General features: G+C 40.4%; 1 protein-coding gene and 1 long non-coding RNA gene across 2 annotated transcripts in view; one reads left to right on the top strand and one right to left on the bottom strand.

The window, feature by feature from the left end:
- Positions 1 to 15,933, top strand: part of CDC123 (cell division cycle 123) — a 31,840-nt gene extending 15,907 nt beyond the window's left edge. Inside the window, exons 8-13 of the mRNA XM_083858761.1 lie at positions 83 to 158; positions 3,225 to 3,347; positions 6,651 to 6,679; positions 11,773 to 11,901; positions 13,697 to 13,834; positions 14,643 to 15,933. Of these exons, the coding sequence (XP_083714887.1) occupies positions 83 to 158; positions 3,225 to 3,347; positions 6,651 to 6,679; positions 11,773 to 11,901; positions 13,697 to 13,834; positions 14,643 to 14,669 (522 nt within the window). The 3' untranslated portion in view covers positions 14,670 to 15,933. The remainder of the gene's footprint in view (positions 1 to 82; positions 159 to 3,224; positions 3,348 to 6,650; positions 6,680 to 11,772; positions 11,902 to 13,696; positions 13,835 to 14,642) is intronic.
- Positions 1 to 22,233, bottom strand: part of LOC310909031 — a 264,699-nt gene that overhangs the window by 138,909 nt on the left and 103,557 nt on the right. The gene's annotated exons all lie outside the window — the stretch shown is intronic.

Raw genomic sequence — 22,233 nt, 5'->3', positions numbered from 1 at the left:
AGCTCTGAAAGGCAGACCTGTTGACAAAGGGATGCTGTTACTTTTCTGAAGCAGTGCTTTGTCACTTGTTTTTCCTCCACAGCTTGTTCTTCGAAAATGGTGTGAACTAATCCCTGGTGCAGAATTCAGATGCTTTGTCAAGGAAAACAAGCTTTTAGGTAAGGAATTTCTTAAAAACAAAATTATTGGATGAAGTTTTGAGGAGTTTCTCTGATTCTTTGAATGAGAGCTAAGTCTGAAGAGAGTTCTTTCTTTTCACACCTCATTTCTGAAATTAATGGTTTATTCTTTCTGTAATTTAAAATGTGGTTTACCACATCTCACTTTCCATTATATTTGAAAGCCTGACAGCCCAGCATGCTTGCCATTACAGTGGGAATATTCTTAATTTAATTCTTAATTCAGAAACTTCACCTAAAGACAGTTTTATGAGTTAGCCTTTTATATTCAGGAGGAAATTTCATCATCTCCAACTTGCAGAATTGATACAGAGCCAGTTGTATATTGTGCTGCAAATACATGACCCCATGTGGATACTATATGCAGAAAGTTGGGGAGGTCAGGACATCTCCACAGGTGTAGGGAGTGTCTTGAGTTCATATGAGAAATTCAGTGTAGCTTAGTTAGAACCTGTTGTTCTGTTACTCAGGTAATCCTAAATGTATCCTAAATGTAAAATGTTTCAAGTGGCACTGAAGAACCAGGGTATCCATCCACAGCATGCACAGAGCCCCTCTGGCAGCTGGAGATCAGGAAGATTGTGCTAAAGCATGTGTTGTAGGCAGCTGAGTAGGGTAAATTTAGGGTAATTTAGGGTAAATTTAGCTCAGTTTTACTCTTCTGGTTGTGTTGACTATTCTCTGCTGACTATAGCAGGAAATGAGATACCCAGTGCACATACAGGTGCTTGAATTGAGGGGTTTAATTTCAGGCTAATTACTACTCTGAAGTTTGATTTTGGTGTGGTCTACCATGAAATCTTTAGAGATGAACAGAAACTCAAATAGCACAGGATTAGTGCACATTTGTTCTGAACAAGGTTGAATCATTCTGCCTGAACTCTTCTAACAAGGAAGTGTTAAAGCAGTGATGGAGCAAATCTAGACTCTACAGGAAGGAAGGTGATTTTTTTTTTTTTTTGCTTTAAGTTAAAACCAGGTTTGCTCATTTTGCCTCTCTCATGCCTCCATATTCACAAGCACCAAGCTCCATATCCACAAATTGGTCTGTCCAGGGTTCCTTGTGATGGTATGGAAGGCCAGGGATATTGGTTATGTAGTTCTCACTGTTTGTCCTGTCTTAGCATGGCTAATGTGGGCTTGTTCTGGCTGTGCCTTGTTGTACCTGTTGGGAGCTGTCAGCAGTTTGTTGCTCCATCCAGCCCCACCTCTGTGAACCTTTAGGAGCACACTCCCTGTTCTTGGTTTTCTGATCTGGCTTTCCTATGGAGATGCACACAGATACCTGAGCTGTGCTAATCCAGGTGCTGTCAACACACACCATTCTCCTAAGCCCTTTTATTTGGCTGTTCCTTCTGATGTTCCTATACTCATCTTCCCCCTTTCTCTCCATTTTTGCCAGTTGCAAGTGAACTACAGCTCTCTGTAACAGAGTTTGTCTTCCTAATAGCAGAGATTTCCCATAGAGTCTGTGTTGCTTAATGGCTCCTGACAGAGATTTTTGAAGGGAGGAGACCTGAATCCTGTCCTGCTTTTTGATGCTGGAACACCACAACTGCCAGAGATACACATTGCTGTAATAACCTCTAAAACATTAGAATGCAGATTTATTATAGAATATATATATATATATATATATATGTAGTAATATTTATTTTCAAGTACCTCAAAGCATTTGTACACTGGCTAATTAAGCACTCTGTACATTTCATGACCAGGTTTTGAAACCTAGTAGATCTGCCAGTATGGGATTTTTTTAGTTAGCACTCCAGCTGCATTCCTGAAGATAGTTCCAAGATTTCTCACAGTATGTTCCCATACTCTTAAAACTAATAAGTCTGTCAGTCAAACTAAGGAATGATACTTGCAGTATAGTGAATGATTTTCCAGTTACACATCTGCATCCCCTTAGATGCCATCATCTTTTGTTTTCTTGTTTTTTAGACTCAAGTTAAGCTGTGCAGTGGTATTAAAATTTCAAAGTTCCACTGACAAAATAAACTTCTTATATGAACTTTTTTAAAAAGAGCACATCTTTGGCAGAGTCAGCACTGTCTTACAGTAAAACTCTGTATTTTATCTGTGGTTAAAGCAGCAAACTGACATCACTGATACATCTTCCTTGGGGAATTCTGTCTCTTTGTATGTAAATAGCCTGAATTACTCATTCTGCAGTGATGGGGCAGGTCTTGGATTTGACATTTGTCAAGCAGGGTATTGCAGTGTTTAATGTTGGCACATCCTGTATGAGAACTCTTGTCATTCAGGATGCATGCAAGTGTATAATCCTGTTGATGTCATCTTAAGCCAGTGCCTTGTAGGTAAATGTATGAAATTAAGAACTTGTAGGAGGGATGGTTTGTCTACATAGGCAAGAAAGCCCTTGAGGGAACAAATGGGAGCACTAAGGTACTGGCCTGATGCCATCCCACTGATTTGGGGGTTTAGGGTTTCACCTGCAGTGCCTTATCAAACAGGCACATGTTATTCCACTTTAAAAAAAAAATCAGTTAAATGAGAATTTGTGATATCCAAGGATCATATTTGCTAATGTGCAAGCTTAGCCTTCACTCCTGGCATTTAATGGTTCCAAATTGTGGTCCCTATGTGTGATGTGCAGAACAAAGTTTTTGACCAGAGCAACCAAAGGGAATAAAACTGAAAGGAAAAGATGTGAGCTGGAAACTTAAACACAAGGCAAAGTTTCCTCCTGAAATTCACTTTAAAATAGTCCAAGTGCGTATGTATAAAATGAGGTTCACAAAATTTAGGACAGAGCTGCTCGAGGAAGAGATTCCTAATGGAAGTACTTTAGGTATAACAGAATAAAGCCAAACAGTAAGCTAATAATGGTAGACACTTGGGAAAACCCCATCTTCTGTATCTGATAACTGCTTTTTTCCTGGTTGTTGTTGTTGTTGTGGTTTTTTTTTTTTTTTTTTTTTTTTTTTGTTTTTGTTTGTTTGTTTGTTTGTTTGTTTGTTTTTGTTTGTTTTTGGTTTTGCATGCCTAGAACTCATTATAATTACCTGAAATTATTGACAGGTATATCACAGAGGGACTACACCCAGTACTACGATCATATCTCTAAGCAACATGAGGAGATCTGTAGATCCATACAGGAGTTTTTCAAGAAACATATACAGTATAAATTCTTGGATGAAGACTGTAAGTATCTTGAGGGTATCTGTGGGTCTGCATCTCTCTCTTCATTGCTCTTGTTTTCACTGGACTTGATTCTCTTTAGCTTGGGAGAGTCTGAAAGCTCTTTGTGGCTACAGCACATTCAGCAGCAAGGGTTTGGAATTACATTGGCAACTAAAAAATCCTGAAGGAATAGGCTGGAGCTATTCAAAAAGACACAAGAAATGAGTGAGAGATCCCTTCAGAAGGCATAATAACTTTTTTTTTTTAAGGCTTTCCCCCTTATATTTGAAAATGATTTTTATACCAGAAAAGCGAGGTAGGAGATCCTTGACAAAAGACATTCAGTAGTGAGAGGAATACTTATTAATAATGATGTTGTCAGATGTTTGCTGGGAAATTATTGATGTATTCCTTGAATAAAGGATTTTTAAGTTTCTTTGGAAGAAGTTTTAATTATTTTTCCTAGAATATCAATGCACACCAGGTTAGGTGCCAAAACCTTTGAATAAAGGCCACAGTATTTGATACACCCAATCAGTCCAAGTAAATTGTCTTGTTCTTTAAATGGGAAGTCCTTTGCAAATTTGATTTGAAGTAGTTTTCTAACGTGGTTTAGTGAGAATTGAATGGTGTTGCATTGTGATGGGTGATCAATAGTGGTGAAAAACGTGATAAAGAAATTTAAATTAGGTCTGGCATGGACCAAAGCTCAGCATAGTAAAACCCATAAACATGAGAATTTTCTGGCAGTTTTATTGTCATCTCTAAAGCTTTGAAAATTCAGCCTCTAGGTGGGTTTTTAACATCATTAATTGTTTTACTGAGACACCAGGGCAAATAGATCTGTCCTTTCTAACTGTCTGAGAAAGGTACCTTCATGTGCCAGTCTCTGTTGTATTGAAATTGTTAATAATTTGACTCTGCAAAGCTGCTCTGTTTCAGTCCAGAGAAGTTCTCATGGGCTGCTGCTTGGAGAAGACCAATCGAATAGTACACTAATTTAATAAGTCCATTACATTTTGAAGTTAAATCAGTCATATAGATCTGGCATTCTGATTACTGCCTTTTAATTTTCCTCTGTGTTCCAATGTAATTTTAGCTGGTATGTAATCAACTGATAGATAAGAATTCAGGGCATTATTTTTGGAAATTGATGCCTAGGTTTAGGCTCTGAAACCGCTGTCTGGTGAAGTGAAAGGTCTGAAATGTCATCTTATGTAAAGGGTGCCATCTGAATTGCCTTGAGGGAAAAGGAGGTTTCAGGGTAACCTTCTGGGATGAAGGTTTGTTAACCTTTTATTCTTAGGCACGAAATGCTGGTCCATCTGTGGAGAAATGCCATGCAGAAAATGTTTTCTGCGTTTTTGTGGGTGTTTTTTTTTTTTTTTTTTACCACATTGCATTTATCCCCCATCATCTCCCTTGATCCACTGCTTGGTAGCATATGTGTTGTTAACAAGAAAAATCTGGGTTTGCTTGTTTGTTTGCTTTTAAAAGGAAAGGTATTACAGCTTTTTTCCTGACTTCTTGTTTCATTGGGGATTTTGATGCTGTTTGCTCTGCTTTTTCCAGTTGGTCTGGTACCATCTCCAGATGGAAGAGTTGAGTCAGAGCAGCTGAAGCATTGCAGAGTCAGAGCAGTAGGATAACAGATGGGTGAATGCTTTATAAATACTTCTAAATTATGTTAGAACCTTCTAAATACCTTTGATAAGAGCCCAGTAAGAGCAGTACTCTGGAGATGTCCATAGTGCAGAGCTGGGCTATGGCTTTCCCCTCTGTTTAGAGCAGTTTCTGGTGAAGTTTCACTGAAGTCTCACTGGCACAGAACACTCCTGTTCTGAGGTGATCCCTAAGGGGAGGGAGCAGTTCAGGTTTTCTTCTTGTTCAGTGTTTGTGACTGTCCTGAACCAGTGATCAGAGTGCAATCAGTCTGAATTCCAGCTGTGTGAATCCCAGTAAGTCCATTCACCTCCGTGGTTGCCACGGGCTTTGCTTTAGCCTGACAGGCCTCACTAGAGAAACCCTCAGTTGCAGGAGATATCTTTGGGATGTGACTAAGGAGAGGATGTGGTGCAGGCACTAACTTCAGTTGAACAGCTGGAGGAGAAATCCTGGGGTTCCTGTACCCCCCCTTTGCATTGATGACTGGCTTAGCCACTGAGGGCTTGTGTTCCTGGGAGAGCAGAGCACTTAATCCTGGAGTGACTTTGGCATTGACGCAGCCCAGCCTGTGCTAAAGCTGTGTGGATTCTTAGGCTGCATGGTAAAAACCAGCTACGTGACTGGCTTTGGCCTTGTGGAGTTGTGGTTTGCCCTTAGCCCAGCCAACTTCACATGAAATGTCAGATGAAGTTTTACATGCATGGATGTGATCAGTCAACATCCCTGTTCCTGACAGGCAGCTTCCTGAGACTCAAGTGTTCTGCAGTCATATCCTGAGTTTAGTTTATCCTCATGTATTGGGAAATCTCTTAGCTGAAATATTCCTTTATTAGTGAAGGGAGTAACAATATAGCATTTTTCTGAAGCTTTTCTGAATCTTTTAATTTTTTTTCTTTTCCCTTCCTGGGAAAACTGGTACAACTTTTGTATGTAACCATGCCTGAATGCTTCCCTGTTGATTTCCCTAGCTCAATAGAAAGACAACTCAAAGGTTTGTTTAACCACACAGAACAGAAGCTGATGGAAAGCTGCAGATACAGAGTCATGTTTAATTAAGCCAAGGGGGGGAACAGAGGTAGAGCCAGGCAAGGCAGCTTTGAGTCAGTCACTGATGGCAAGGGGGTTGTTTGAAGGAGTTGTTGATATTAGGTGTGCTATGTCTATTTTGGGTGACATCAAACATGGCCATTTCACTGCCACCAACCTCTTTGTTCCTACAACCTGTTTGTCTTGTTAGCTGCTGAAATCCTAATGTCTGTGGAGCAGGAACTTTCTCTTATTAACTGTTTGTGCAGTGTCCAACACAATGGAGTCTTGATCCTGCCCTGAACTGTCTCTGTTCTGCTGTAAACAAAACAGCAGTAATGTCAAAGATAAGCTCTCTGGGCTAAGAGTTTATCCAATATTCTTCATGGGAGAAAAATCAACAGAAGAAACAAGCATTAAATGGAAAAAGCAAGCAGCTGATTTTCCAGTGCATTAACAGGAGTTCTTGAAACATTTCAGCTCCCTCTTAGAAGTGTACCCAATTCTGACTTGCAGCTCTTTAGACATATGGACTTTGCAGATTGTGCTGTGTACACAAGTATCTATTCAGATTTAGACTTCTCCTGTGAAATTATATGTCTTTTACAATTAACTTTTTTTTCTCCTTTTCAGTTGTTTTTGATGTGTACAGAGACAGCAGGGTAAGTGAACAATAGGTTGTATATAATTGTTTCTTATGTAAAAACTTGAAATGCTACAAAGATCAAATAAGTGATAGCTTTGTCTTCTTAGAAGTGATCCTGGCAAAAAAAACCCAAACAAACAAACAAAAAACCACCACCGAAATAAAACCCCTAACTAAACAAGAAAACACCAAGCAAAACCTATTTGTAATGTTATTCTGTTCCACTGCTCTTTTTCTATGTTAAATGCTGTCTACAGTAGGAGAATAATAGGATTAGGGGTGTAAATATGTCTGTGCCAGTGATGTAATTATTTAATTAATATCTTCCAGAGAAGTTGCCTGTTCTGAAGCACAGAACTTAGGCTTCATCTGCAGTTTTCTCAGTTGTGTGAATCTACAGGGGGCAGCTTAGTTTTTGTTATGACATGAGAGTCCTTGCTGCAGTAATTTAGAGTAGAATAGACTATTTCAGCTGGAAGGGGACCTACAATGGTCATCAAGTCCTACTGCTTGACCAGTTCAGGGCTGTGTGGTTATGGGTGGTGTTCTCAGGCACATGATGGGATTCGTGGGGCTGTCCTGTGCAGGGCCAGGGGTTGGACTCAGTGGCCTTGTGGGTCTCTTCCAGCTCAGCATATTCTGTGATTAGGTCTTCATTAAGGGCATGGTCCAAACAGCTTTCAAACACACAAACAGGTTTGGGGCATTTTCTTTTATGACAGATATTTCCTTGGGCTTTTTTTCTTTTTCCTTGTGTGTTTTTTCACTGCAGCATTTGAACATATCAGAATTATCCTTAGTCTTTCTTCAAATTATCCTTGTGAGATTAGAAAATGGTTCTGGATGGTATCTGGATGTCTAGGATAGGAAGGGATAATTGTCAAAAGAGGGTATGAATGTGGTGTGCCCAGTTTGTGACAGATAGAAGCCACTTTTTTTCTTCTCAAGCTGCTGCAGCAGTGGTTCTGAGAGTTGGGCAGATCAGAGCCCTCTACATTCAGATAGTGATGGAGATGGGGAGAAACATCCCACCTCAACTATTTGAAAGACATGTGGGTTTAGTGCTTAGGAGTGTGGTTTGGTGTTAAACACAGAGGTGCTGGGCTAAGGGTTGGGCTCAATGATCTTAAAGGACTTTTCAGCCTAAGTAGTTTTATGAAGGTGCCAATATCAGAGTTAGTAACCTTGACTTCTCCTAGTGTAAGTGGAGAGAAATATTTGGTCAGATGAATTGTGCTTGAAAGGCTTGATTGGAGAAAGTCTTTATTAGAGTTGAGTGTATTGGGAGTAAGTCCTGATTCTTGTTTTGAATGTTGCTGAACTATTTTGTGATTGTGTAACAGTAAATCATGCCATAGTTTACAAAACAGGAATGTGTCTCATGTGGAAAACAACAACTGTACCATTTCTCAGCCCAACTTTTAATATAGGTACCTAAAACAAAGCTGTAGGCTAGAGCAGCTTTGCTGTAATGGAAATTACCTGCCCAGGCTCAGATTGACAGACGTGAGGATGCTGTCAGGGAAAATGAGGAGCAGCACTTGAGCATTGAACCAGATTCTGCCGTTGGGTGCTCTGCCTCATAGCTGAGGCATGAAGACAGATTATTTAAGTAAAAGGTTTCAGCCTGTGGGATCTCAAATGAGCAGTGTTTTTTCATCTGTCGAGATAAAATATATCTGTTTGTAGATTTCTCTCACTGCCTTCTTACCCTCAGGTCTTGTAAACTGCCAGATAGCCCTTTGTGTGTCAGATGCTCCTCCTTTCACACGTACCATTGTGGTTTGCAACTGAGTTATTCATCGCTCCCTTGGCGTGTGAGTTACAGGCAGCAAAAGAATATTGTGAGCATGATTAATTTCCAGAGCCCGTGCTCCTCATCAGGCTGGTTGCACAGCAACCTCACCTACAGAAGGAGAGAAATGTTCACTGTCTGCTTGTTTGAAATCCTTTCAACTCTAAATATGCAGCTTGGAGAAGCAGGTTGTTGTTATGGTTGTAAGTGACAGCAGCCCCCTCCCCGTGCTCACTTCAGTTGCTTTAGAGACTGTCTGGAGTTGGCTGCCACAGGTCCTGCTCACTGAGTTGGAGGTGAGAGTTCACAAAAGCCTGAGAGTCGACTCTGCTGTTGCTCTTTGCTGTCTGCCAAGTGTGAACAACAAACCAAGTTCAAGACAAGTCACTGTGGTAAGACAGAGCAATGCAGGGAGTGCCTGCAGACCACTGCTGGCTCACTGCTCTTGTTAAGGAGCAGAGCAGTGCTTTTGTCTGTGCCTTGTGAGCATTGTCACTGTGCAGGAAGGTGCAGCTGGAGTTAGGGAGATGTGACAGTTGAGTTTGCATTTTACCTATCTTTAACTTCCTTTAAACAACAGGCTTTGTCTTGGGCACTTCCTTTCAGCACCCTGCTGCTTAATGTCTTAGTAAAACAAAGCATGAAGCTGATGGTAAATCTATTGAGTCCCTCTTTTAGAATGAGAAGAAAACACTGTGTAGTACAAGTTAGGGCATTTTTTTCCACTTACACACAACTTTTTTTTCCTGGTTTATGCATTTCTGTGCTCTTGTATGGCAAAGGTTACTAATAGCAGGCAAAAGATAGCAGATAATTAGCCTTACTACTGCTTTTTAGATACACAGTGCAAGTTATCTGAAACTGTATTTAAATCATGACATTGCATGTAAGACTTGAGAGAGAATTTAATCTTAAGAAAAGGCAGTTTGGTTACTGACCCAGGGTTATATACACTCCTTTTAATGAGCCCTGAAAAGAGATATTTAGTTTGTTTTGCCACTTCTCATCAATTTGCAGCTAGCAAAGCTCAGGGCAGATTTAAGACCATCTCAAGGAAACAGCTGTTGCTGTAGATGGTGCACTGCTGTCTGCAGAGGTGGAGAAGCACTGCTGGGTGCTCACAAAAAACATGTTGCTTTCAGTAGTCTCTAAATCAATTTTCAGTTTTTTCCAGGGTACATTTATTCTCTAGAGAAATGATCTTAATGTTCCTGTGAAAAAGCTGAGCTGGATGTATTTGGGGTGAAGAGGAATTTCTGTGAAAGCCTTTCGTGGGGAAATATTAAGTATAAATGTTTCTGATGCAAGGAAAGATTCTCTGAACTGCAGAATGAATCTTGCCAGCCATTGCTTCTGTCTGTGATTAAATTGGTTCATTAGCTTGTTTTTCTGGAGTGATAGAATGAATCTAAACCCACAGATTCCTCCTCGTGCTGCCTTGGAGCTAACAAGACACCCCCATTAGCAAAAGTTAAAGATTGTTTATCATGAGAATTTGTGACAGCCTTTTAGGAGGACCAGAGATGGGAAATGACAGCAGAGCTTGCCCCGTTGGCTCTGTGCTCTGATGGTGCCAATATTGGTGCAGAGGTGTTGCAACTCAACCATGCAGATCTGGGCTTGCTCACCCTTCCAGAACAAATAAAAAACTACTCAGGTCTGTGTCCCCCAGTTTGTAGTTTCCTTTATAGCTGTCTGGTTTCAGCACTGTTGTTTCTGTGCTTTGGCTTCTTCAAATGTGTTCTGTGAGAGGTGCACCCCATGGACCTGCCCTGAGAGAGACACCTGTGAAAGCCTCTGTGCAACCACACACTCCCTGCTGGGCTGCTGGCCCTGCTCCAGTTTGCAACTCATAACCACTGGTTTCATCTCTGCTGGGACTCCCCACACCTGCACCAGGAGCTCGCTGTGGATGGTAACAGAGGCACCAGAAGCTTTCTGCTCTGTATCTCACAGGTTTCCATCCCTTGCAGAGTGTGTCAGTCCCTGTGGGACAGCTCGGGTGCTGTGGGTGGCAGAGGCAGTCTCCATGTTACTCTCTGCCAACGCCTCAAAAGCATCTTTGAGTGTTAGAAACCAGATGGCTGTAGTGGAAATAATTGAATGGATTTGCTGTTTGTATCAAGATAGGCAAGATCTTTTAAAGAGAGAAGATCTTTCAGAAATGAAGGAAAAGAAGAGAAAGCAAAAATGAATGTTTAGTAGCTAGACAGTCTTCAGGTTTGTTTTCCAATTCCAACTGATCTTTGTAATAAACACAATAAAACTCGTCAGCCCTGCTTATGTTACTGCAACTTTTTCCTTCTCTGTTTGAGAGAACTGATTTTTCCAGATGTAATACTGGTTTTGCAAATTTTTACTAGCAGTTGTAGTCATATTTCCTTATAATTTATTACAATGTTTTGTTTTATTAGAATAGTTAATACTTCCTTGGGCAAGAGAAGATGCCCCTGTGCTGGGGGTTGTATCTTGAAGTGACTCAAGGAACACAAACTATTTCTTCCTCCCCCACATGTCTGTTATTTCTTATATATCTTGTTAGTCTCTGCTTTCATTTTTCAGTTGTAAAGCAGTTGTGCTGTTGTGCACACTACCACAGCTGTTTGGAACACAGATGTGTTAGAGATGAGGTAGAATCTAGTGTGGACTACTAGTAATGGCTATATTAAAAATGCCTTTAATTTATTCTTTATTAATCTATGTCTGTACAGGATCTTTGAGCTTTCATGAGCTCCACTAGCATTTTGCAGATCCTGCTCTGTTTTTAGGGCCCCTTCGAAGACCAAGAATAGCAGCTTTGTAGACTGCTGGATGATACAGCATTGCTGAGGTGGTTTTTCATGGAAAGCAAAATCCCTGTTTAGGTTGTTTGGGTTTTTTTTGCTTGTTTGGTTTGGGTTTGGGGTTTTTTTGGGGTTTTTGGTTGGGACTCTCCCCTGTTCCTTGTTCATTCTCTCTGGGGATCTTGGTGGATCATGGGAATTAGCCAGAACTTCTGTGGGCTCACCTGAAAGCATCTGGCACAGATCTACATTTAGTTCATTTGAGCTCTGTCTTACCTTCTGTTTAAAAAAAATAATCAAAGTAAGTTAATACATCGTAGCTTGCTGTGATATAGAAGTCTATAAGGTGAAGGATGTTAGAATATTTTAAGTACTTAAAACCAGGTAGTTTCAATTTTGACATCTTTCACCTAAAGACCAATCATACTACAATAATCTAATTATATATATTTTTGGTTGGATTTTTTTTTTCCTGTTTTGCCTTGTTTTAGTTCTATGGTTTGTTTTAATTTGTCTGTGGTTCCTTTGCAGGGTAAGATTTGGTTAATAGATTTTAACCCATTTGGTGAAGTAACAGACTCCCTGCTCTTTACATGGGAAGAACTCACCTCTGGAAAGAACTTGAAAGGAGACCAGAGTGAAGGGGAAGCAACAGAACAGGTGAGGGAGGCTGAATAATATCCAACAGGATTTATGGCCTTATTTTTTTCTTTCTTTTGCTGTTACAATCAAATTGTGATGCAAATCCCATTAAAGTAAGTGGAACTCCTGTGAAATGTGAACTCATTGTAAGTAGAATCTACCTTAGTAGTTAATCTCAACAAGTATCACCTGCTAGTTTTAGATGCCTTCAAGGGAATTTTTAGTTCAAAAAGCGCAAGCCCATGTTGCAGCTTTGGCCCCCATTGCAAAGAAGATCCCCTGAAACTTGCTTTTACACAGTTTTGATGCATTCCTTTCAGTTTTTCTTAAAATCTATTACTTTTCTCTATAATTATTTAAATTTCTACTTGGTTCTTGATATGTCATGCAGTTTCCCACATCTCCAGTTTTATGCTTGGGGGGAGACAAACAGGACCTTAACTTGTGTCTCTTCCTCATCTGGAATACCCTTAGCAAAGCCTTGTCCTCTGGTTGAACTCCCAGGACTTGCAGAACAAGGTTTTTCCATCCCTCTTCCAAGCAGCATTTCCTCTGTAAAAACAAGTAACTTCCCCGTAATGCACAAAGGGAGGAATAGTCTTCATTTTTTGTATTCCAGCTTTTTTTTCTCACTGCATCTTGAGACAGAGTCCTCACATCTTAACAAGTCTTTGGACAGCTGGGTAGGAGATTGAAAGTGGTGTGGTAATGGATCTTGGGAAACACTTGGCTGTTTTCTGAGGAGAGTTGGCTGGCCAGTGTGGGCTTTTCTTCATTTCCTAGCTGTTGAACTGCATTAGAGGTCACTGAAATTACAAACTTCATTGAGCTGATTTGAACATCTGAGAGTTTCTTTAGTCCTGTGACCCTTTCCATAACACATGACAGGGAAACCCCACTCCAGGCTGTCCTTCAGGCCTTTGCCTCTGTCTCACTGTGGGGCTGTTGCTGTATAAAAACCCATTCCATAAAAACCCTCCTGCTAACAGCTGTCTCCTTTGTTAAAACACATTCCCAATTCTACAGCTGGCTGTGGGACACATGAATTTCGATTTTGGGATTTCTTTTTCTCATTGCCAGATGCTTTACACTGTTTTCTGTAGTGCAATCCTGGATGAAAAGTAGAATAACTTGTCTTCACGTTTCATCTTACATCTAGTCACAGAATCTGGTGCAAAGTTGCTGATCTCTTGTAAAATGAAGTTGTTTATTGCTGTACAGCTGGCAAGTGCATGGCATGTCAATGGGTTGAACTGAAAATTATATCATTCCCCAAAACCTGTTGCTACAATTGAGCATTTAGAGATATTTTTGTCTCTTTTATAGAAGTGTTTTTTTCCTTCAGTAAGTAAATTGTTGGAAAGCTTAAATTATAATTTCAGTAAGGTTATGGTTGAAAATGTATTCATACAAGGAAACTGCGAAGACAAGTTTAGGGATTCTATCAAAAAGATTTTTCTCTATCCAGATATGTATCTCGATACTATTGCCCAAAGTTCCTTATAGCTGCATTATTACAGCACTGTCATAAGCTTGAATTTATTAAATACATTAATAACTGATGCACTGTGGAAACTTTAGAGTGAGGTAATGAAACCCGTTATTTGACTATTTAACATGTTTGACATTTTAAATTGCTCCTAAGTGGGCAGAGGTTTTATTAGAAAGATACAATTTTTAGAAAGCGCGAGTTCAGTTGAGTGAGTGCCAAATAAACTCACTGGCAACGTGACTCAGTCTCATGGAGGAGTCCCAGAAACATTTCTGGCTTTATTCATGTCCACTCTTCTTGTCTCTGGTGTCTCTTCCAAAGGATTATCCAGTGTTCCGTTGTACAAACAGCAAAGTCACTGTCCAGCCCAGTCCCTACCTGAGCTACCGACTGCCCAAGGACTTTGTGGACCTTTCCACAGGAGAGGACGTTCACAAATTGATTGACTTTCTTAAACTGGTAAGAAGTAACAGGAAAAAAATCTCTGACCTTCCACTTTTGTCAAATGGGAACACCAAAGTCCCTGGATCTCTGCTTTTGTTACTGACAAAGAGCACATAATTACAGAAAAAGCAATGTATGAAGCCATCACACAGTGTATTGTTGGGTTAATTGTTTCTGAAGTGATGAAGAGCAAGCTTTTTACTGTTCTCACTTGGCTTAAATAAATTTTATTTTTATGGGAAGCAAGGAATGTAGTTTGACAAATCTCACTGTAGGACTGAGCTGTTTCCTTTCTTACTGAAATGTAAGTATGAATGAAAATGTGCTCTTTGAAGGCCTGGAGCTAATGCTTTTAACTTTTAATGTTTTAAACTTTTTTCTTTAAAAATTACAAGACAAATATATTAGGAAAGGCCATGAAGGAGTTGTTCCTTTTTTAGTCCTCCTTCTTTGTTCTTTCAATGCACAGTGACATGAAAACATGACATCTTTGTAAGGTAGGGAAGGGAGGTTACCTGCATCTGGATTACTGACTCTTGCCATCACCAGATGTTTTCTGGTTCTTGTATATTCCAAGAGTTAATGGACAAAGCAAATCTTGTTCTTTACTGGAAATAAAATCCTGTTGTTTGGGATGAGAGAGAGGGTGGATATTGCTCTGTTCCATTTGCTGGAAGTGTTATCTCTTACTGTTCCAAAAAATGACTTAGAAATGCAGTCACTGTCTAATCCATTGTATCTGGAACACTTGTCATGATTTATTAGTGCTCTTACTTCAGATAACTGTGTCCTAATATTCTGAACTCTCCTGTTCTGTTGACAGAAAAGAAATCAGCAAGATGATGACTGAGGTACCCAGAAGCATTATATTGAATATCAAGCAAGAAATGTGGCATAAGCTGTATTTAGCATAACTATTAAACTATTGATTTAACGAGAACCTGCTTTTTATAGTCAGTGAAAGAACTGAAGAGCTGCTCATCCCTTGTGTCTGTTGGTTTATACAAAAGTGTAGGGAAGCTTTTGCAGGCAAACACAAAAGGTCAGGGTGAGTTCTCACTGGATTCCAGGTGCAAAGAGGTGACAGCCTGAGTGCAGCTGAACAACTGCTTTCCATTTTTCATAATGTGAAGATTGATGCCACTGAGCTACTCCTTCGGACTCCCCAGTGTAAATGTGGCAACACACAATGCTTGTGCAGTAAAAACATGGAGCATTCTCTGAATTTGGGCACAGTCTTGCTTAATATGTAGTCACAAAGAAAAAGGAATGTACATTTTTATCTGTTGTAACCTTTTAAAATTGTAAATTGGTTTTGTTTTGGGAGCACTTCTCATCCTTTATGTAAAAAAAAAAAAATAAAAAAATGGAGAAGGATTTTTTTTGTTTAAGGGCTAATATTTCAGAGAACAGCTATAGCACACTACTTAAGGTTTGAAAATTTTACATATTGAGAATTTGAAATTCTGAATGCATTTAAAGTAATATTTTCTCAGTCGCTAAAGCAACAAAATTAATTTAACTTCACCAAATTTCATTTTCATAGTAAAGCTTTCTTAAAACCTGTTTTTTAACATGATTACATACTAGACATCATCTGTGACTTTAATATACATAATTAACATCAACCTATAATTTTATATGCAGACTTAGTCTTGTTTTTTTTTATGTCACATCTCTGAGTTCCTTATGAAAGTAATTATTCTTTCAGCTCTTAAAATTCTGTATTCATTTGGTACTTCATGTTTTTCGTATAAAGGGAAGCTTGGCTAAATCTGGGGAAACAGAAGCTCTTGTTACCAATTGCTGTTGTTTGGGAGGTGGGGGAGGACAGTTTTAGGTGAATCACCAGCTGACTTTTGGACATAGGTGTTTGTATGGCATCAGTAATTTATTAACAGTGTGCAGAGTTCCCACTGAAACAAAAGGACATTTGAAGGAGCTCATAACCCCTGGAAATTGGTTCCTATTTCAGACCAGTTCTGTGATACTCTGTGTGTGTGTACATAAAGCTGTTTGTGTTTCTTTGCCTTGCTTTTGCTGTCAGATTGGAATGGTGCTTGGTTACAATCTGTTCTTGGATGTTAAATCTGAGCTAAGTTGTTAAATTATTACTTACTGTCTTTATTTAGCTTCACTTTTGAATGAAAACTTACTCGAGTTAAAGATTATGCAGATTAAGAGTCACACATTGATGAAACATCACAGATGAAAGATCCTGGAGTCAGAACAGGTTTGCCCAGCATTTGAAGCATTGGAACCTGCTTCTCAATAGCTGAACCTGCTTCTCAACACCTTTTTGTATTCAAAATAGATGATCATTAACTCAGGGCTGGGCTGGGCTATACGTGATCCTGCCATGCTGCAGGATTTTTGGATGAGTGTTTCTCACCCTCATCAGAGGTATAATTTGAGTAGAAATCTCTTTAAATAGGGTAGAACCCTCAAAGGGTAAAAAATTAACAAAGCTTGCCTCTTTGTTTTAAAGTTTCTAGCCATAACTTAAACTGTTGTGATGATCTAGCCACACTTCCTTTACACACATAATGCCCTGGAACTTCCAATAGATTCATAAATTCTTCTAAACTACAGAGTGTTGTCTTTAAAAACACAAAGTCTTAGTTTAAACCTGGAAGATAGTTTCCCACCTCTTCCATGTGGGCTCCACAAATTAATTTACCACTTTCTCAGCTATCTTTGTTGAATGCTCACATATTTGGTGATGGGACCAGTTTGCTGGGACCCTGTGCACTCTGGAGTGTCCATTTAGGTGGGTAGGCTGGAGTTATTCTCTTGTGTGAAATGCTGACAGATGCCCAGTCTGGATTCACAGGCGGCTCAGCCAGGCTGTCAAACACTGATAATGAATTGCAGGTTAGAATTGCAGGAACTTGTCCTACTTCCTTTGGGCTTAGTTGTAGTGAAGAACCATAAAAGGTAGCAGAGCAAAAATACTGGTCCCAAGTTCAGAACTGGTGCAGAAACAATCCCCAATATAAAAGTATGGTCTACAGGATCCAGTCCCCCAAAATACCATATCCTTACAGTTTAAATACCTGTAGATGTACTTTGCTTTTCCCCCCAATTTTAGATAACCAGACAGGGACTTTTATTTGGCTCTTAAATTAAAGATTCCCCTTCTAAAAGAATTTTCACTCAATATGCCTTTTTGATCTCCTAGGATAATTAACAAGCATATTCCCTTTGGGGAGTTGAGGGAGATAATGTTGATAGATTAAAAATGCTTCAGATCAATTTTACACTGAATAGTACATGACACTTTTCTATTCCATCATAAAAGCAGTTTCTGCCTCTAGCCATCATATACAGAAATTTGAAAATACAAATTTCCAGTTGTTCAGGTGCTTGTTCATAGGATTAAATTGTATCATCACCATTTGCTGAGTAAGGGCCAACTGTATACTATATATTCTTAATTATATGCTTCAAACAGTGTAAAGATGCTCGCAGTCTCATCTAGATGACAAACAGAAGTTTTAGGGGGAGGTAACATGCAGTCATTTTATACAGATCTGTGCCTGCCAAACTCTGCAGAAGTCTGGCTCTGTCTGATGGCTCCAGCAGTGAGATTCAGTTCTTGGGCTGCAGCTCTGCCAGGAATGCCAAGGAAAAGTCCTCATTGTTTCACAGCCAATATTTGTGATGCTTAATCTCCCACATGGATAGTGGGGTTCAGGATTCCTGTAACCCCATAAGTAGCAGTTGTTAATATGTCCTGGCTTAGTTCAGGATTTGTAGTAACACTCCTGTCCTTCTGGGCTTCAGGTTTCAGTCCATGCTGTTTGTTCTCTTTTGACTCTTCTTTCTCTGGTGTTGTCCAGGTCTTTCCTCATCCCTCAGCCTCTATTTGGATAAATATTAAGATCAGAATTGGTAGCAGCAGCAGCATGGATAGTATTGATCTGAATTTTAAAACCTCTCTCTATCCACTTTTCCCTCCCTCTTACAAAGGCATGTTTTTGAGTGGTGCTCTATAATACCTAAAAAAACCCCCCTAAACTCTAAAAGCAGGGGAGTAACATCCAGGTCTGAGCCTCAGTAAAATCAGTAGCACTTCTTGGATGCTGATCACAGATTGTAAATATCCATAACGGCATCTGACACCTTTAGCTAGGAATCTCATCTCTCTGATTGTTACATACTCACCTGTTGCTCATGTCCAGGATGCAGAGAAAAGATAATCTCTGAGATGCAATTCAGAGATTGAATTTGAGCAACAGAGACCCTTAGACACTTCTGCTTTCAGGTGAGCATTGCCAGGTGAAAGGACCCCAAAACACATCCGTGACAGTGTGGAGATGGGAAATAGCATGGCACAAACCTGTGTGAAAATCCTTCTGTATCTTTGTGCATGGCTGTAGTTCGGCTTTCACAAACTCTTCCAATTTGAGGTGTCAGATAGCCAGAGAGGAGCACAGGGTGTTTGTCAGTGAGCATAAATAGGCAAATCAGCTTGGCTGCTGATTGATTTCAACCTAAGAGGCCAAAAGTATCAATTCTGGTTGTATTTGGACACATGATACATTTTGAACATCAGTTCAAGGAATAATATTGAATTAAAATACATATTTTTGGCCAAGAGAAAATGGATCTGAAGTGTTACACAGAAACAGACCATGGTGGTTTTGATTCATGAAGGACACTTGGTAACAACACTGGTATTTAGAGGCTTAATAAATCTACCTTAGCAAAAGCTTGGCTGGATGTTGAATTAACAGTATCTTCTATTTGAATTTGATGACCCCTGTAAAGAGAAAATCTCCAATTTGTGGTCATCCTGACATCAGATAGAGCTAAAATAAGACTTGTTGCCATAACTGCTATATTTTGTGTAATCTTGAAGCTTTCTCAAAGATACAGAGCCCTTAAGCAGTTTTGTGTGATTACAGGATTTTGTAGTAATAACAACATTGGCACTGCAGTAAGTTCTGGTTTGGGGCTTTTTGGTTCTTTCTTTTGGGGAGGGCAGATTGGGGGAGGGAGGTATCCTGCTATATTTCTTCATGTGAACTATTGGAGCAGTGGGTGTTCTACCTGGGTATCAACAGTGTTTTGATTGCTCTGATGTCCTCTCACAGCTGGCCAGGCTTCTGCCAAGGATGTGCTTTGGCAGCTTGTAGGGAAAGGTTGGTTGGTCATAAACAAGAACTGCTCAGGACCTTTCTTCAGGGGAGGTTGGTAGTTACAGCTGAACTTCCAGAGGAGATTTGTGGCTCCTAAACAGCCTTTCTGTCCAAAAAAGAAGAATAATGCTTGTTTCTGGTCTTTAGGGCTCAAATCCAGCTGGAGGAGGGGCTTGAAATTTTGGGTTCTGTCTTGGCTTCTGCTGTGAAACCATCCTGACAGACTATAGCACTTCATTGATGTAAATGAATTATTCATGGGAGCTGGGACTGTAATATCCAGGAGAGAATGAACATGTGAAGCTAAAATGTCTGTACACCAGTGTGAGGAATACACAGGAGGAACTGAGCGTCAGGATGTGTCAGAAATGATTGATGTGCATTTCAGTGACTTTGGGAGATAAACGGCAGCACTGGATCACAGACTGTCACTCAGGAAAGGCTGGAGGCTGAACACCAACAGTGTATTTTCCAAAGCTTGGGAATCACAGAATGGTTTGTGTTGGAAAGGGCTGGTAAATGTCCTCTTGTTCTCAAACACTTCCAGGAATGGGGCAACTTCTCTGGGTACCCTGTTCCTGTGTATCACCATCTTCATCATGAAAAATCTCTTCCTTAATGTCAGTCTAAAGTGATCCTCTTTCAGTTTAAAGCTTCTACCTTTTGTCCTGTCATTACAGCCCCTGGTAAAAGTCTGTTTCCTATAAGCCCCTTTTAAGTACTGAAAGGCTGCAATATGGTCTACCCAGAACTACTCTCAGCTTTCCCCACCTCCCTCAGCCTTTCCTCAAAGGATAGGTGTTCCAGCCATGGATAATTTCTGTGGCCTTCCTCTAGATTTGCTCCAACAGGTCTGTTTTTTTTTTTTTTCCTGTATTGAGGACCCCAGAACTGGATGCAGCACTGCAGGTGGGGTCTCACCAGAGCAGAGCAGAGGGACAGAACCCCCTGCCTTGATCTGCTGTTCACAGTGCTGGGGATGCAGCCCAGGACATGTTTGGCTTTCTGGGCTGGAAGTGCATATGGCCAGCTTGTGCTCAATTTTTCATCCACTAGTATTTCCAAACAATACTTTAGAATCTGTTACCTAACATGGCAAGACTTGAAAAGACAGAGAGTTAATAGAATTTTTTCCAGAGGACAGTTTGTATTTCAGAAGGTACAGGGTGTTGTTATTCTAGAATTAACTGTTCTGGGTTGCAATCAGGCTTATTTGAAGCTTTAAACTTTAAAAGTCAGAAGTAATTCAGGTGGAAGTGGCTGTGGAGTTGGCATTTGGTGCTCTGGAGAAAGCAGGGAGATGAGAAAAGCAGAATAGGGACCTCAAAAGGCAGTTTTGGTAAGTGTGGGTGTTGATGCCTGGATCCATTTGGGAGAGGTGGGTGGGATAACTGAAGAGAGGTGCTTTTTTAATGGCCCGTCAGCAGTGTCCTAATGTGAAGGGAAAATGGCACAGCAGGGGCTTGTAAGGATCAATCAAAATGAAAACTGCAGAAATCTGAAGGAAAGGCACATGATTAAGTGTGAAAAAATGAGTGGATGGAGAAAAAATGACAGATGATTCAGAGAAAACTGATGCTCTTAATGTTTTCTTTGCCTCACTATACTTTTTTTCCTTTTTTCAAGGAAAAGAAAAAATGAAGCAAATTAACACAATTTAGCAGAAAAATTGCACTTGGAATAGCTATTGGTTTGAAGCCAGAGAGGGCATTGTGAGACCACCATACACTTTACTTCAGGCTCTGTATTTTCCCATAGCTTCATTAATGGCTGGAGCAGTGAAATAAATAGCCTGTGTAAAAATCCATGGTTGGCAGTGACTTGAGAATACACTCAGGCACTTTGGAGGTTTGTATCAGAATTTGAAATGGCCATAATACACAGGGAAAATGGCCTGAAATAACGAGAAGAAATTTGATAAAGGCGAGTGCAAAAAGCTGTAGTTAGGAGGAGAAATCAGACATTTGAGTATAAATGGGTGAGAGCTGGCAGAGCAGCAGTGCAGTGGGAGTGGATAAGTTACAGTAGAGACCATTAAATGCAAGGTGATAATAAGCTGTTGGGGGAGGATAAAGGCAGGTGTCATTCTGGGCTAGCAGGAGAGAGGGATGGAAAAAAAATGAGAAATTATTTTGTTTGATGGGAGGATGGTGTAGTGAAATGTATCACTTTGGGCACCATGTTGCAAGAAATACATTGGTCATTGGAGAGTGGCCAAGATTGAATAAGGAATCACAGAATAATTCAAGTTAGAAGGGATTCATAAGGATCATTAAGTCTGGCTCCCTGTGCCTCAGAGGACTACCCAAAGCTAAACTGTGTGACTGAGAGCATCATGCAGACCTCCTTGATTGCTGTCAGGCTTGGTGCTGTGAGCACTTCCCTGGGGAGCCTCTTCCAGTGCCCAAGCACCTGCTCAGTAAAGAACATTTTCCCAGAGTTCAGACTGGACAGAATACCCAATGCAGCTTTTTTCCATTGCCTCATGTCCTGTTGCTGGTTACCAGAGAGGGGAGACCAGCGCCTTCACCTTCTCCCTTGAGAGAGGTGCAGACCATGAGGTCTCTCCTCAGTCTCCTCCAAGCTGAATAAACCAAGTCTTGCCCTTCAGACCTTTCACCATCTTGGTCACCCTCCTCTGGACACACTTGAATAGTTTGATGTCCTTTTTATATTGTGGTGCCCAAAACTGCCCCCAGGACTTGAAGTGAGGCTGTCCCAGTTCAGAGCAGAGCAGGACAATCCCCTTCCTTACCTGTCTGGTGATGCTGTGCCTGATGTATCCCAGGACATGGTTGGCCCTCCTGGTTGCCAGAACACACTGTTGACTCTTATTTCACTTTCCATAGTTCTGTAGATTCATAAGATCCCCCTGAGCCTTCTCTTCTATACAGGGATCACTCCCAGCCCTCTCTGCCCTTCCTCACAGGAGAGATGCTCCAGTGCCAGATTTCTCCAAGGAGCACTCTAGAAATGGTGGACAACTTTGAACTCAAATTGCTTAGAAAAAACTACTGTAATAATGAAACATGTTTTTCCAACTGCACTGGACGTCAGGCTCTAATCCCAGAAGGAACAGCTTGCCCTGTGATACCATCTTTGAAGGCCTGTGCAGGATAGAAGGCTGTGCCCTCTCAGGCTGTGTTTTCCATTTTCCATATTATTGCCTGCTGCTTCTGTGACAGCAAGATGCCCCTTGTGTCCTGGTTTTGTGTACTAAGAGCTGCCTCCAGTCCCTGCTGTTCCACAAATTTATGTTTCTTCCCATCC

Source organism: Zosterops lateralis (genome assembly GCF_965231275.1).
Source record: "Zosterops lateralis genome assembly, chromosome: 4".
NCBI lineage: Eukaryota > Metazoa > Chordata > Aves > Passeriformes > Zosteropidae > Zosterops > Zosterops lateralis.
Note: the sequence above shows the minus strand (reverse complement) of the source record. Positions and strands in the feature narration are given on the sequence as shown.